Below are 13,628 nucleotides of genomic sequence, written 5' to 3' on the forward strand. Positions count from 1 at the left end.
GGGAAAGGGCAGATATTGTCTTGCGACCGGAGCAGGAAGAGGACGGTGGGGGAGGAAGAAAAAGGAAGAGGCCGGAGCTGCCTAGAAGCGCTCCGAGGCTTCTCCCGGCCCCTCGGCCGGGTGGGAAAAGCCATGCCCTGAAAAGAAGAGGAGTTCTCCCCGATTTCCAACACCCGTTTTTTGTTTTTTGTGGTTTTTTTTTTACAAGCCTGGCAGAAGCGCGACGCCTCGGAGCCGGAAGAGCCGAGTACAGTAGTGTTGGAAGAATAAAAAAATATATAAACCCCTGCGAGGTGACACCCCGAGCTCGAGCCGAGGGCCGCTGCTTCGCCCCGCTGCACGGGCAACCCCGCGCGTTGCTTTTCCGCCTCCGGTCGGACCCGCGGCGGCCAGTGACCTCTCCAAGGCGGAAAAGTAACCCCCGTCTAGCCGAGCAGCTGGCGAGGCGCTGATCTTCTTCTTCGGATTATTATTAAGACCAAGGAGGGCGGAAGAAGTTTGCCCGAGGCCTCGGAAGACCTCGCAAGCCGTCTGCCGCCGTGCCCCGGGTCTCCCAGCGCGCCGGGTCCCAGACCCGCTGGTGAACAGCTCGAGTGAACCTGCACAAAATCCTTTACAAATCGATTCCACATGTACAGCTTACGCTCAGCCCGCGAGAGCGAGGAGTAAGAAGAAAAAAAAAAAAGCCGGAGGGAAAAGGGATCTTCCCAAAGAAGACCGCTTAAAATAAAGAGCAAAAGTCCGGTGAAGGGCAGGGAGAGGGCAGCTGTTTTACAACGGGAGGGGGGGGGAAAAAAAATAAGCAAAACCTCACCCAAATAATTAAAAAGAAATGAAAGAACAACCTAAAAGCAAAGCGTACAAAAAAAGACTTGGGTTTTGTTGGTTTTTTTTTTTGTTGTTGTTGTTTAAAGGTTACAATGTAAAATGTAATATAGCATCTGAACGACAGCTCGGGCACCGTCCGAACTGCCGCAGAGGGTCAACCTGTTCCAAGATAAGGCATCAAAGAGACCAAGGCCATGGTCGCAGCAAAATCTCTCCTCTCTCAAACGAACACATTTTATATTTTTATATATATAATAATAATATAGAATCTTTTTTTCTGTTTTTCCTCTTTTTTTTGTTTTTTTCTTTTTTTTTTTTTGCTAAAAAGTATTTCAATGATCATATACATTTACCAAGGCATGATGGCATCGAAGGCTAGCTACGGAGGGGCAGACGGATCTCGGGGAGGGAGTGGAGGAAAGGGATGGGGCGGGAAAAATAATAATAATAGGGTGAAGCCGAAATTAAAAAATATATATATATATAGCTCTGGCCTTCGTGTGTGGTCACCGGGCCCCGGAGGTCGGACAGCTCAAGGAGGGCTGCGATCCCAGGTGAGAGGAGCTGGACTTTAGTGCTGGAGGGCGACACGGACGCCGCCCTCGCGGTGAAACAGCTCCCAGCTCCGTCTCCGCTCGCCTCTCGGCCCCGCGCCGCCCGGCGCCGCCGTGTCGCCCGCGGCGCCCGCGTCCCGCTTCGCCCCTCAGAACCCGTTGCCGCTGATGTTGATGGACTGGAGGTCGGCCACCTGCATGACGTTGATGCCGCTGCTGGCCAGGCGGGCGATGCCCTCGGGGCAGATGGCTTCCATGGCCACCATGTTGGCGGCGATGAGGGCCGAGGGCGTGGGCCCGCCGTTGCCCTCGCCGGAGGCCCCCGTGTCCATGGGGACGGCGGAGACGTTCATGGCCACGTTGTTGGCCGTGCCTCCCTTCTTGTTCTGGTGGGTCTTGATGTGCTTGGAGAGGTGGTCGCTCCGCATGAAGCGTTTGGGGCACTCAGGGCAGGCGAATTTCTTCTCTCCTGGAAGCCGAGAGGGAGAGAGGGGTGAGGCGGAGGCTGGGCCGGGTCCTCGCTCTCCCGGGATAGAAATACGATGAGGGACCCCGGGGAAAAAAAACCAGCTACCGGTACCGTATGGCTGAAATTCAGCGTTACAGGCAAAGCGGCTCCGCCATCCGGCGGCTGCTGATCCCATCTTGCCCATGAGCCGCCCTCCCTTTGCGCCCAAAAGCATCCGATCCCGTGGGATTTACGGACAGGGAGGGATTCGACTGCGCTTTTGCCACCTTGATGCCCGTGGAAAAGCAGAAAGGATTTCCCCAGCACCAAATTTATCCCAGGTGCCATTTGATCGCTGTCTCGCATGGCACCAGGCCCAGCTTATCGCCCTGACCCGACCAGAGCCACCCGGATCGCATTTAGACGCTCCCGGGCTTTATACGGCAACAGCAAAGGGCGAGGAAAGCCAGGCAGAGCTGTYCCCCCTTTGCTGGGGGCTGGAAATCCTAGAAAAGATTTCCGCTGCACGGGATTTCCGCAGATCTGTCGCTGCTCTGTACGGCAGGTGGTGCTAAAACATCCCAGGGTGCCCGCGAGCGCCGCGGCATGGGGGCTGGGAAGGTCGGAGGCCGACGGCGGCCCGCTCCGTACCCCAACCCTCGCCAGCTCCAGGCCCTACCTGTGTGCGTGCGCTTGTGCCGCTGCAGCTCATCGCTCCGGGTGAAGCGTTTCCCGCACAGGATCCAGGAGCACACGAAGGGTCTCTCTCCGGTGTGCCACCGCAGGTGAGCCCGGAGGTGCGAGGTTTTGCCATACACCTTCCCGCAGCCTGGGATGTGGCAGATGTGTTGCTTTTTTTTACCTGGATCCCCAGAGCTCCTGAAAGAGTCCAAGAGAGAGCGTTAAAACAGCCCCGAAAGCACCTCTGTGCTCCAGGCCACCAGAGGTGGGGAGAACGTCTCCGAACGAGGCACCTCGCTCGCTGGCGTTCCCATGCTCCCGTCACCGCTGAGCCACGGAGGCCAAAACCCGTGCCTCCCCGTCTGCCAACCCAGAGAGCGCCGCTGGCCAGGCACCTCGCTGCAATTCAGGGGATAAATAGCTGCTTTTGGACAGCTAAAGGGTTCCTTGGAGGAAGTAACGCTCCCAACGGCATCACCAACAGGGAGGAAGGCTCCAAACGACCCAAGGAAAGGGGAGGAAGCGAGGTTGCCGCTCCCAGCCCAAGGTGCGTCCTCAAACGCAGCCCTTCGCCAGGCAGTAAAACGCTCCACCCGAACGCTTGCTCCTCTCCGGAGCTGGCCGAGGTGGAGGATGGAGGCGGCACAGGGAGATGCCCGCCAGCGACGGCCGTGCTCAGGTTGAAATGCAGGCCCAGGCCGCCGGGATCTTGGGGATCGGAGGTGCTCGGGGAGCCCGGCATGGCCGGATCCCCCCGCGGAGCAGCCTTACCTTCCCTCGCTGTCTTTGCAGTAGGGGCAGGTACACGCTTCCCTCCGCACTTTCCGGCCTTGCTGGGGCTGCGGATCTGGGCTGGTCTCTCCTTCTTCCACAGCTGTATTCTCATCTCCGAGCCCGTCTCCGCTCGTGCCGTGAAGGCCCAGCTGAGCACCGTGGTCGCCTAGAAGGAAACACGGAGGTTAGTCCGGGCTCCGGCAGCAATCCCAAGCAGCAGAAAGGAAACGAGAAGGGGAGGGAGGTCTGGCAGCACGGACACGACTCAGCTCTCCGCGTGATTACCCCCGTATCGCGTGACGTAGCGGCAACAGGCGGACGTGCCTCCCGGCTCCCACCGGAGCCGAGTGAGAGCATCGCCGACCATCTGGCGAGCCGAGCTGAGCCGCAAGGTTTTAGCTTGCATCGATTCCTGCGAATCCTTCCCCTGCGTTTTCCAGGCAGCTGCAAAGCCGGGAGGGTCTCGGACAAACCTTTTGCTTTGACAGCTTGATTGAGCTGTAGGAAGTTATTACTTCCAGCCTTCTCCTTCTGCGGGGCCACCTCCCATGAAGCGGTGCGTTTCCGAACCCCGGCAATCGCCCGCCAGGCTTTTTCCTAGGGATCGCTGGGTCTTTGCCTGCCCTCCACGGCCCCCCACCAAAGAGAGGGGTCCCCCCAGCTCCCACACATCGGGCTGCATCCACGGATTCGCGTCTAAAGCAGAGGTGAGAGCCGCGTCTCTCGAGAAAAACAGACTGCCGACGTCACTACAGCCACCTGCCAACTATTTCAGCTATTTCAGTTAAACCTAGCACAGAAAACAGAGCAAAAAATGTAAACCGAGCAGCGCTGGCCGGCTCGAAGCAGTGTCAGTGATAAAGCAAGCGTCAAAACATCGCAGAGGGAAATCCAGGCTTCTCGGAATCACGTTTTGCTACCGACTTCAGCGAGGCCGGAGTTTCACCCGTTCCCACGTTCTGCTTTCCAAACAGCAAGGGCTGTTTTCTCTCTCTCTCTCTCTCTCCTCTTGCCCGGCGCTCCAAGGCTGTCGGCCTTCACGCGGGGCCTCGCGGCTGCGCCGAGCCGCATCCTGCTAAGCGGGAGCGGGTGCCTGTTGCCGGTAAAGCAACGTCGTCGCAAGGTCTCCAGCCGCATGAAACGCATCTGCCCGCGCTTTGGGTAAAGGCATAATCTGGATCGAGCAGGAGGAAGATATCCGTCCAACCTCGGCGGTTTGTTCCTAAACTCTCGGCAGCTGTAGCCGAGCGCGGGCTCACCCCACCGCGGAAAGGGCTGCACCGCCGTCCGCAGGCGGAGAGCGGAAAGCACCTGGAGATGGCCGTAATGCCGGCAGAGTCCCAAACACGCAGCTCCTAGAGACGCTCCGCACAGATCAAACACCAGCCGGGACCAGAAGGCACCAAAACAGACCCCGGATTAAGGAGAAAAGCTCAGCTCCGGCTCCCAGAAGTTCCCGTCACAACAGGAACGCTTCCAGCACTTCCGTACCCGGTTCAAACCGCAGCCAGCACAGGGCACCCAGCTGCGGGAGCAGGACAGGCAGCACAGCTGGATCCGGCACAGCTCCACCGGGGCGAATTCAGGGATCGGTCCCTGAGAAATCTCACACCGCGGGATCTGCTGCCCAGAGGAAAAACGGGAGAGCTGCAGAGGCTGCGACTGCTTCCCGGCTCCCCGGACTCACCCCTTTTGCTCAGCCCAGTACGATTTAGAGGCAGAGGAGGGAGGGCAGCCGCTAGAGGCATCTCTCAGCCTTCCTTGCTGGAAGAGGGCTCGTTTTTCCATTACGAACCTGCTTTTCGGGGCAGCACCGAGAGAAACAGAGACACCAGGAAATCAGATCGGCCCTCCTGCGCCAACACCAGAAACGTTCCGGTTTTCAACGTACCTTCTTTGTTTTTTTACTTTGCAACCCCTCCTTCTCCCTCGGTTTCTGGGCTGAGCGGGCCAGGTTTCCCTTTACGAAACGCAACTTTCATTTAAAACCGATTAAAGCAACCGTGCAGGAGCCGATCCACAGAGCACATGGAAACCCTCCTGCCAAAACCCCCCCCCCCAAAAAAGGCAGCGATAAATAAAGCGGGCTGCAAGACCGGAGCTGTTTGTAGCGTCTATCAGCAAAGATATTATCGGCGGGCGCTCGCTGGTTAATTACTGCGATTACAGAAAGGGATATATATAAAGTTGAAAAATCATCTGGCGCTGCTCAGGGAACACATTCCCGCTCTCTCTCTCGAGGAGCAATTCCCAATTATAAAAACCATAGGAATTACAGGGTAGCGCTGACAAGCTCTCAAACGCGGGCAAACATAAAACATTCATAACGGGGGGGGGTGGAAGGGGTAGGAAGTTTTTAAGCCTATCAGTTTTCATTTCCATTTTATTGCTCTCCGCGTACGCTGCCGTCTAATTGCTTCTCCAATAAGCCCATCCACACTTCACAAGTGTTTTATTTCCCTTCAAGCTCCGCTGCTTGATTATTTTCATGCCGAAAAGCCGTAACGGGTGCCGAGACGGCAGCCTGCGTAATCTCTTTTCAGCTGCGATTAACATATGCCAATAGGGCTAACGACGGCTTTAGAGTCGAGCCGCTTCCGTCGGATGGGGCACGGAGCCCCGGCGGAGCCGGAAGGGCCCCGGCTTATTTGCAGCGCTGCAGGGCGCGTTCGGAGCCGAAAACGCACCTCTTTCCTACCGACTTTCTTGCAAGCGGCTAGCGATCAGGCAGGGCAGAGATCACGACGTGAACACGCGGGGCTGAGATACAACGCGAGCAAACACCCGCGCGCCATCGTCCCCAACGGCTAGGCCACGCTCTGCCACGCTTTGCCCAAAATCCTCTCACGCCGCTAAGAAATGAGGCTGCATCTGGCCGAGTCCTCCCTGAAAATACCCATCTGGAGGCTTTCCTGGTGCCGGCCATCAGCAGCTGCCTCGGTTGGCTCCAACGAAGATGAATTAATCGGGAAAGACCCGCAAGACCAAGCGTCAGCCCTGCAAAAAGGCCGTGCTGGAGGCAACGTGCCACGTTTCCTTGGCCGGTCCCCACGCAAACAGGCTGGATGGGGCCACCAGGACGTTCACAGTCTCCTCCGGACAAGGCAATTCGGTTACACCACGAGGCCCAAGCGTCCGGCGACTCAGCGGAGGGACTGCCATCGCCGTCCACCTCCGAAATACGCTCCGTCTGCACTTGGGTCTTTGGCCAGTGGGGACGTGGCCGTCAGGAATCTGCCCTCGCCGTGCCCAGATGGTCGTGGCTGTCGTGGGTGCGCGGCCGGCCGGTCTCAGCTCCTCCTGGGGACGCCGTGGTGCCCTGGATGATGCTTATTCACCCCAAATCGTACAGGACAGTGAAAAGGATTCAGTCCATCTTCTTTCTCTGGTATCTGGAAGACGGTGCTTAATTAAGGAGCGCAAACGTTCCAAGGCTTCCGATTTCCACGCATGTGGCCCAGCTGCCGGTGTCCAGGCCCTGCAGGGACAAGTACCTTCAGCGAACGAGGGAAGTTTGCCTTAAAAACCTGTTTTTTCGGGTAACTGGTTCGAGGCAGGGGGCGACGCACGGAGCATCCGCGGAAGAGGTGGCGGCGCCGAAGGCGGCTAAACTCGCGTCGGCCTGCAGCGTCCGTCGGCCGCGTCCTGGGCCTTCTTCCCGCAGCCGGGAGGGAGTTTCACAACGGCGAGATAGCAAGAGGGGGGGATGACGAAGAGTTTCTGGCACCGGCCGCCTTCCCAAGGACTCATCCGTGCTCGGCGGCTTTGCTTTTACCAGCAGGTGTCAGTGGTGCCCTGAGGAAGCTCAGCAGAGGAGCCAGGGCAGGGTCCCAAGCTTGGATAAGAACAAAAGCCACCAGACCTAGATCTCCGGCGAGCTTGGGGACCAGCGAAGGGCCGCGATGACGGAGAGCTTTTCCGCGCCGCTGCAAAAGGCTCGTGCATCCGCTGTGGGATTTGTGCGGGCGGGCGGGCCACGCTCCAAACGAGAACCGTTGTCTTCTTCTCGCGTCCATCTGGTGCCGGCAAGTGGTCCAGCTCCAATCTCGCTCCTCTGGGCCACGGCGTCGACATGAGCTCTGCGGTCCCGAGCAGGGTGACTCAAAAAGCCAGGCTTGAAATTTAGGGTGGGCTGCTCTGCCCCCCATCCGCACGAGGGGAGAGGGTCCGGTTTGACCGGGAAGGGGCAGCGCTGCCAAGCCGAGTCCTTTGTCTCCTAGGATCGAGGAACCCAAAGCATCGAAGGAAAAGCTGGAAGAGCCGCAATCCAGGAAACGAGCCCTGACTCACCCGCTCGCCCCGTTTCAGTCTACGTCATGGGGGACACGGCTCCGCTGCAGAGCGATGAGTCGCCGGGCGCCGCCGGAGCACGAGCCGGGATGTTTTCCGCATGACGGCGAGACGCTTCCCTCTGCTCGGTCACAGGCTGGAGGGGCCGTGCTCGCGTGCCCTCGTCCTGTGTCCCAGCCTCGAAGGGTGACGCCTGGCCCGCGGCAACCGACGGTCCCCTTCGGTCCGCATGGAGGCAGGAGGCAACGCCGACGGCCTGCGGATTTGAGCCGCTTCAATCCTCTCCCCGCTCCGCCGGTTGCCGTAGGGGCCTTTCTCGAACCTAGCAAAAGATCTGCCCTGGAATAAGGGCAAAATAATCTCTCCAAAGCAAACCCCAGGGCCCAAACCACTTCCCGCTGGGCGTCTGGGAGCCTGGCAGATGCCGGGGAGCGGGGTGGCCGTGCAGGGTCAGCTCCGCTCGCCCGCTCCGGGTATAACCCCAACCTCTTCTCCGAGGGGGAGAGGAAGTGGCAGCGCGCTCAGGCCGAGTCACGGCTGAAAGCGGCTGCAGACACCACCCGTGACGCACACCAGGACCGGCGGGTTCGGTTTTGGGATGGGCCGGCTGCCGTTCGAACCGCAGCGGGCAGCTCCGGAGCGCTGTCAACGTAACGACCGCAGCGGCAAAGGCCGCCTCTGCCCTGGGAAGCGCCGCCGGCACGGCGCTCGCGCCGGGACGCCAAACTCGAGACAAATATCATTTGCAATCCGGTTCCAGCGGCCCGGCCGGATCGGGCAGTTTAGCAACGCTGGGTAGGAGGAAGGGAATTGTTTCCTGCTAGTATTTCGCTAGCGGGGTCTCTCGCGCGGCCACAGCTGAGCGTAACGCGCTCCGGCCGCTATCTCCGCTTTCACTTCTAACCCAGAGATCCCAGCAATGGCCTCTTTTATCAGGACGAGCGGAGCCGGCGCTGGGAGGGCCGCCCAGGCTCACCGTATCAGCGAACGTCGCGGGACGAGTCCTGCCAGTCCCTAAACAAGAGCCCTTAAAAACGGGGCTCTCGGCGCCTCCTCCGTCACCCCTTCCCCAGCCCCGACGGCGCGCGGCAAGAAACGGAAAATAAGAGCCCGAGTTCGTCTCTCCAAAGGAGACGCGATCCCTAGTCGCGTTCGCAGTCTTGGCCGGACCCTCCTGTACCTAGTCAGCAACATTCCTGCGCTCCCCGCAATGTTTAGCAATTTTAGGACAAAACCTTTTCAGTTCCCCCCCCTCCCTCCCAGCTCTTGCAACATATGTTTACAGTCTAAAACCAGCATGGAGGGAACCTGGATGTTTTTCAAGCTTTGTAAGCCAGCGACAACAGCTTGCGTTACAGCTACAGATTAGAGATTTCCCTATCGCGTATGCGCCATCCCGGGAGAACTGTTGTAAAAAGAAAGGAGAAGACACACGTGCRCTCCCCAAATTATGTCCGAGTGCTTGGGAGGGGGAGAATCCAGCCCCGACTTCTTGGAACCGCTTCAATCTTCAAACATGCAAAGCCTACGCAGCGTTTTATAGCCTGTTGGCATGTCATACGGAAGGGGGGGGGGGAAAAACACCCAAATCTTCCTTCTGGTAATCTATGGCTTGCATCTAATTAAGGTATAAATAAATTACAGCAAGAGAAGACAGATCTTGTATGTACACGCTTCATTCTTCACATATCAGGACGCGCCGAAGTCTCCAGAATATTGCAATTTCAGGAGAAAACTTGGCGGAGAGAAACCAGCTGGATAATTTATGTGTATTATCTCCACTAATATAGATTACTTATAAGACTAAAGCTTTTGTGAAGGCTGCCAAGTCCCTGGTCCACGCTCAGGTCMCTGACGTACTGAAAAAATATATTAATAGCAGCACAAGGCTTTTTTTTTTCCTCTTTTCTCTCCTTAGAAAACCCCGGGGAGCAAACAGTAAAGACGGACTTGCCTGCAAAGGCAGGTGGCACAGGCAGGAGCGGGGCCTCGCCACYGGCGAACGGGAAGCGACTCCGCTTCGCTGCGCCTCACGCCTGCATCCGCTTCACCTTYGCTGCAGCCGGGTCTCTCCGCCAGTCCGYGGCCGGAGCCGGGCGATCGTCCGCCGCGGATGCCGAACAGGCTAAACGGCCTTGTTCCCGCTTCCGGAGACGTAGCTGCAAGCCAAAGGGCCCCCACGCGCACGCATGCACGCGGCCTCCATCGCCGATCCATCGGAGCGGACGCTGGCATGGGCAGACACTATCGCAAGGGTTGCAAATGCCAAGAAAGCACCGCCAGGCTTAAAAATAAATCCACTTGGCAAACCTCATGCGACAGCACGGAAGAAAAAGGTGCCAGTTAGAGCCACCGGTCCAAAACGATGGGGAACAGCGGGGAGAGAGAGACACCTGGGCAGGTAGGGAGGGAGGGAGGTTTGGGCAAAACAAACCCGACCAAACAGGAGAGGAACCTGGTGGGCAGAGGCGTAGGAAAGCAGGAGGAACCGGAGCCCCTGCTCTGCCGGCACGGGATGGGGGAACCGACCTCGCGGAAGAGGGGGAGTAATTTGCCAGTCTCACAGTAAAAGACCAAAGGCCCGGAGAGTCTTGGCTCGTGGCACCCGCGAAGACAAGGTGGCTCTTGTCTTCTAGCTGCTCGTCGGAGGAAAAACGCTTGGGTTTAGTAGTTTTATTTAGCGAGCTAAAACGAGGTGTGAAATGCCCCGTGGATCCAAGACGGGAGCATTTTGAGATCCACCCCAGCTGACCTCGGAAGAGGGGAAACAGACTCGATGTTCATTCGCAGGGAGGACGGGGAAGAAACGGTTTCTTGTGCAAACTCGGCAAGACTGGCAGCTGCGCTTCTGCGCAGGCAAGAGAGGAAGAAGGGGGTAAATTGTCACCCGGTGGAGCATGTGCGCGCCTGAGAAAGCAACGTCAGCCTCCAGATGAGCCGGAGAGAGGCTAAGAGGCAACAGGAAGCTTTTAAGACTCAAAGAACGGCCAGCAAAAAAAACCCCGAGCGACACGTAAGCCGCAGGGCTCCCCGAACCTCTCGGCGGATCTCAACGCGCTTATTCGCGGCGGGCGACAGACGGCAGGCAAGCGCCTGCAAAAAAAAAAAACAAAAAAAAACAACTCAAACCTTTCTAACTCGCGATAATTTAACAGTTCTCCCCATTTCCTCCTCCTCTTTTTTTTTTGGCAGAGAGTCGGGAAGCCCAGGGTGGCAGCGCAAAGCTTTGTCTAGCTGGTGTTCATTGCTTTCCCCAAAATACTCCGCCGCCAGTCGCTCCAGACAGATCAAAGACAATTAAACTGCGCTTGCTGCACAAAGGAACAAAGTACGTTTTTGTAACGCCGGCCCCTCGATTTTTATCTCGTTTGATTTCCTCGCTAATTTGCAAAACGAGTTAATCTGCAGTGGAAGTCATTCATGTAAATTAGCCAAGCTCGATCTTAATAACTCTTCTGAGTTACGGGCAGCGGAGCAGGGAACACATGGCACTCGGCTATATAAGATGGTGCAGTTTCGAAGTCAGACTGCAGCACGCTGAGTAATTGTATTTTAATCTGGAGCTTAATGACTTGAAAAGCCACACGGCAAGTTCTGCGATATCCTTTAATTGTTGGAAGTTTCTGTGCGTCACATCAAATTACACTTCCTCTAGAGGGGAGAAAAATAAGTGCGTGCAGAGCCGTCGGATCAAGCGCTCCCCTCCGCCCAGCTCTGCTGGCTGCGCGGGAAGCCGGTCGCGTCCATCCAGCCCCCCCATTGCACACAGCGACGCCGGGACGCACGGGGGGGGTAGGAAGTCACCCGGTACGATTTGCAAAAATCTCTGACCCCCCCGGACACACTAAATGCCTTTGGCATGCCGCAAACTGAAACACAGATCCACGACCGGACAAYGGGAACCGGCACTCAAGGAGCCGTGCTGAAAACACCGCGATAGGCTCAACCCGGGATCCAGCCACTGCAAAGGGGCGATAAAGACGGCTCTGCTCGGAGGGGCGAGGAAGAGGCAGGGCCGAGGCCCGCTCGGATAAAAGGAAGGCGAAGATTAGGCCGAGCCCGAGCAGCCAAACCGGCGAGACAGTCCAGAGCCGCGCGAGGGAGGGAAAACGCTTCCGCCACGAGTCACGGGACGCTCGCGCCGAGCCCCGAACCGGTCCGACCGGCGCGGCTGCCAACGGAGGCCGCGGGGAGGAGCGGGGCCGGTCGCGAGGGGCTGCGCGGGGCAAAGCCTCCGGTTTACACGTGCTGGCGACGGCACGACGTTAGCGCCGCCGCTCCGGCTGCTTCGGAGGCGCGACGCTCCCTGCTTTCAAGACCTGCTTCCTATTACTGAGGCTTTAAAAGCGGGTGCGAAAACGGCTCCGGGCCGAAGGCGGCCCTGCGAGACGAAGCCGTCCCGTAGCTCCGAATCGGGATCGCTCTCTTCTCCCCCAAAAGCAGCACGGAGCTCTCCGGGTGCGCGCGCTGCTTCAATAAAACACCCTCTTTATTACGGTACAGAGAGAGGTCAGCCAAGGAAGCCAGGGGGAGCATTTAAAGTCCAGCCCAGCTAAGCTTCAGAGGAGGAAATTTCACAATACGATTATTTTCTGAAGTGATGTCATGGGCGTAGCGAAACAAACAGCCGCGGTGCGCTACGGCGAGATCCTGCCGGGGCTTGCTGGCCCGAGAGCGACTCCGATCCCCCCCCTCCCCTCCGCGGCCGATGCCATGCRGATGCCTCATCCAGGCCTGCCACAAAGCTCCCCTTAAAAACAGAAAACCGGAGACAATCGGGTCTTTGTGTCYGTACCCCGATGGCTGGGAGCAACCCTCGAAGGACAAAATCGCGGCGCAGAGCTCGGGGACGGGTTCGGCAAGCGGATTTCAAGGGGTTACTTCCCCCCGCGAGGGTTTTTTGTTTTCCTTTTAAAGGATATCCTCGCTCCGTCCGACTGCTTGATTCGACCACGAGCTTTCATCCCAACGACACACCGAGCCCTGAAACGGAGCCGGTCCTGCCGTAATGCCCCAGGGGGGCTGGCGGAGGCGATATCTCGGGCTCAAACGCGGCCAAGCAATGCAACGCAGGGGCACGGGGGGTTTCAGGGCAGGGGAGCGCTCACCGGCCTGGGATCCGGCACCTTTGGCTGGCCGGGCCGGTCCCGCCGCCGTCCCAGGACGCGATCCCTCAGACGGAGCGAGGGCGGACAAGCAGGCTCCCCGTGCTCGCTGGGAGGAGGAGAAACGTCCGCCCGCTTGGATCCCCCCTGGCGCCAACGGGGACAAAGCGGCGTTCTCACCGGCACGAGCGAACCGAAAAGGCAGCGGATTCTCTTAGCGGGGACGTGGCGCGTGAACGATCCCAAAGTCCCGCTTCTCCGGTTCGGACCCACGTTCCCGGAGGAGCTCGCACGGGGGGCACGGAGGAGAACCGGCACGTGGCCCTGAAAGCAAAACCCTTCCCCACTGCACCCTCCCCGGGGCCGGGATAAACCCTCTTTTAGCACCGTTTCGCACGATACAAGGGCTTCGCACGAGGCTTTAATCCCGGTCCCGGCCTACCGGGAAGCCGTTACTGGTAGCCTATGTACCTAGCACACACCGGGGCCGAGCAGGGCTCTGTCTCCAAGGCAAGGAGCACTAAGCAGAGGGGTTTTGCCAGGGCCTGGAGCACGGCAGGGTCAGGCACGCGGGGCCGAGCCGCTCTGCAGGCAAACGACACGGGCACGGAGCTGAAAAGCCCCTCTCTCCTCCTCCTCCTCTTCTTCCTCCTCCGCAGCGCTCGGCCAAAAGGGGAAGAGAAACCGCGGCGTCGCCAGCTTCTCGAAATCGCCCCCGCTCTGACTGCCGCCGGGCCTGTGCAGCTGCGCGAGACCCCGCGGAGGAGGGTGGGCGGGTGCCGGAGCGGTGCCACGTCCACCCCCTCGCTTCGCGCCGGTGACAGCGAGCGCCGGAGCTGGGCGACGCCACGGGAGCGCTCGGCTAAAACCCCCCTTTTCCTCGGCCCCCAGGGAGCCCTGCTGCCTGCTCGTGCATCCGCCCCGGCCCGATCCGTGGGCCCCGGCGGC

The 13,628-nt window shown here is 58.8% G+C and overlaps 1 protein-coding gene across 1 annotated transcript in view; it reads right to left on the minus strand.

Moving 5' to 3' along the window:
• Positions 1–872: 872 nt before the first annotated feature.
• Positions 873–13,628, minus strand: part of SP1 (Sp1 transcription factor) — an 18,826-nt gene continuing 6,070 nt past the window's right edge. The window contains exons 3-5 of the mRNA XM_026057101.1: positions 3,283–3,451; positions 2,510–2,709; positions 873–1,851 (exon numbers count right to left, since the gene is read on the minus strand). Of these exons, the coding sequence (XP_025912886.1) occupies positions 1,532–1,851; positions 2,510–2,709; positions 3,283–3,451 (689 nt within the window). The 3' untranslated portion in view covers positions 873–1,531. The remainder of the gene's footprint in view (positions 1,852–2,509; positions 2,710–3,282; positions 3,452–13,628) is intronic.

The sequence above is a fragment of the Apteryx rowi genome, unplaced genomic scaffold, assembly GCF_003343035.1.
Source record: "Apteryx rowi isolate R43461 unplaced genomic scaffold, aptRow1 scaffold_1367, whole genome shotgun sequence".
Classification (NCBI taxonomy): domain Eukaryota; kingdom Metazoa; phylum Chordata; class Aves; order Apterygiformes; family Apterygidae; genus Apteryx; species Apteryx rowi.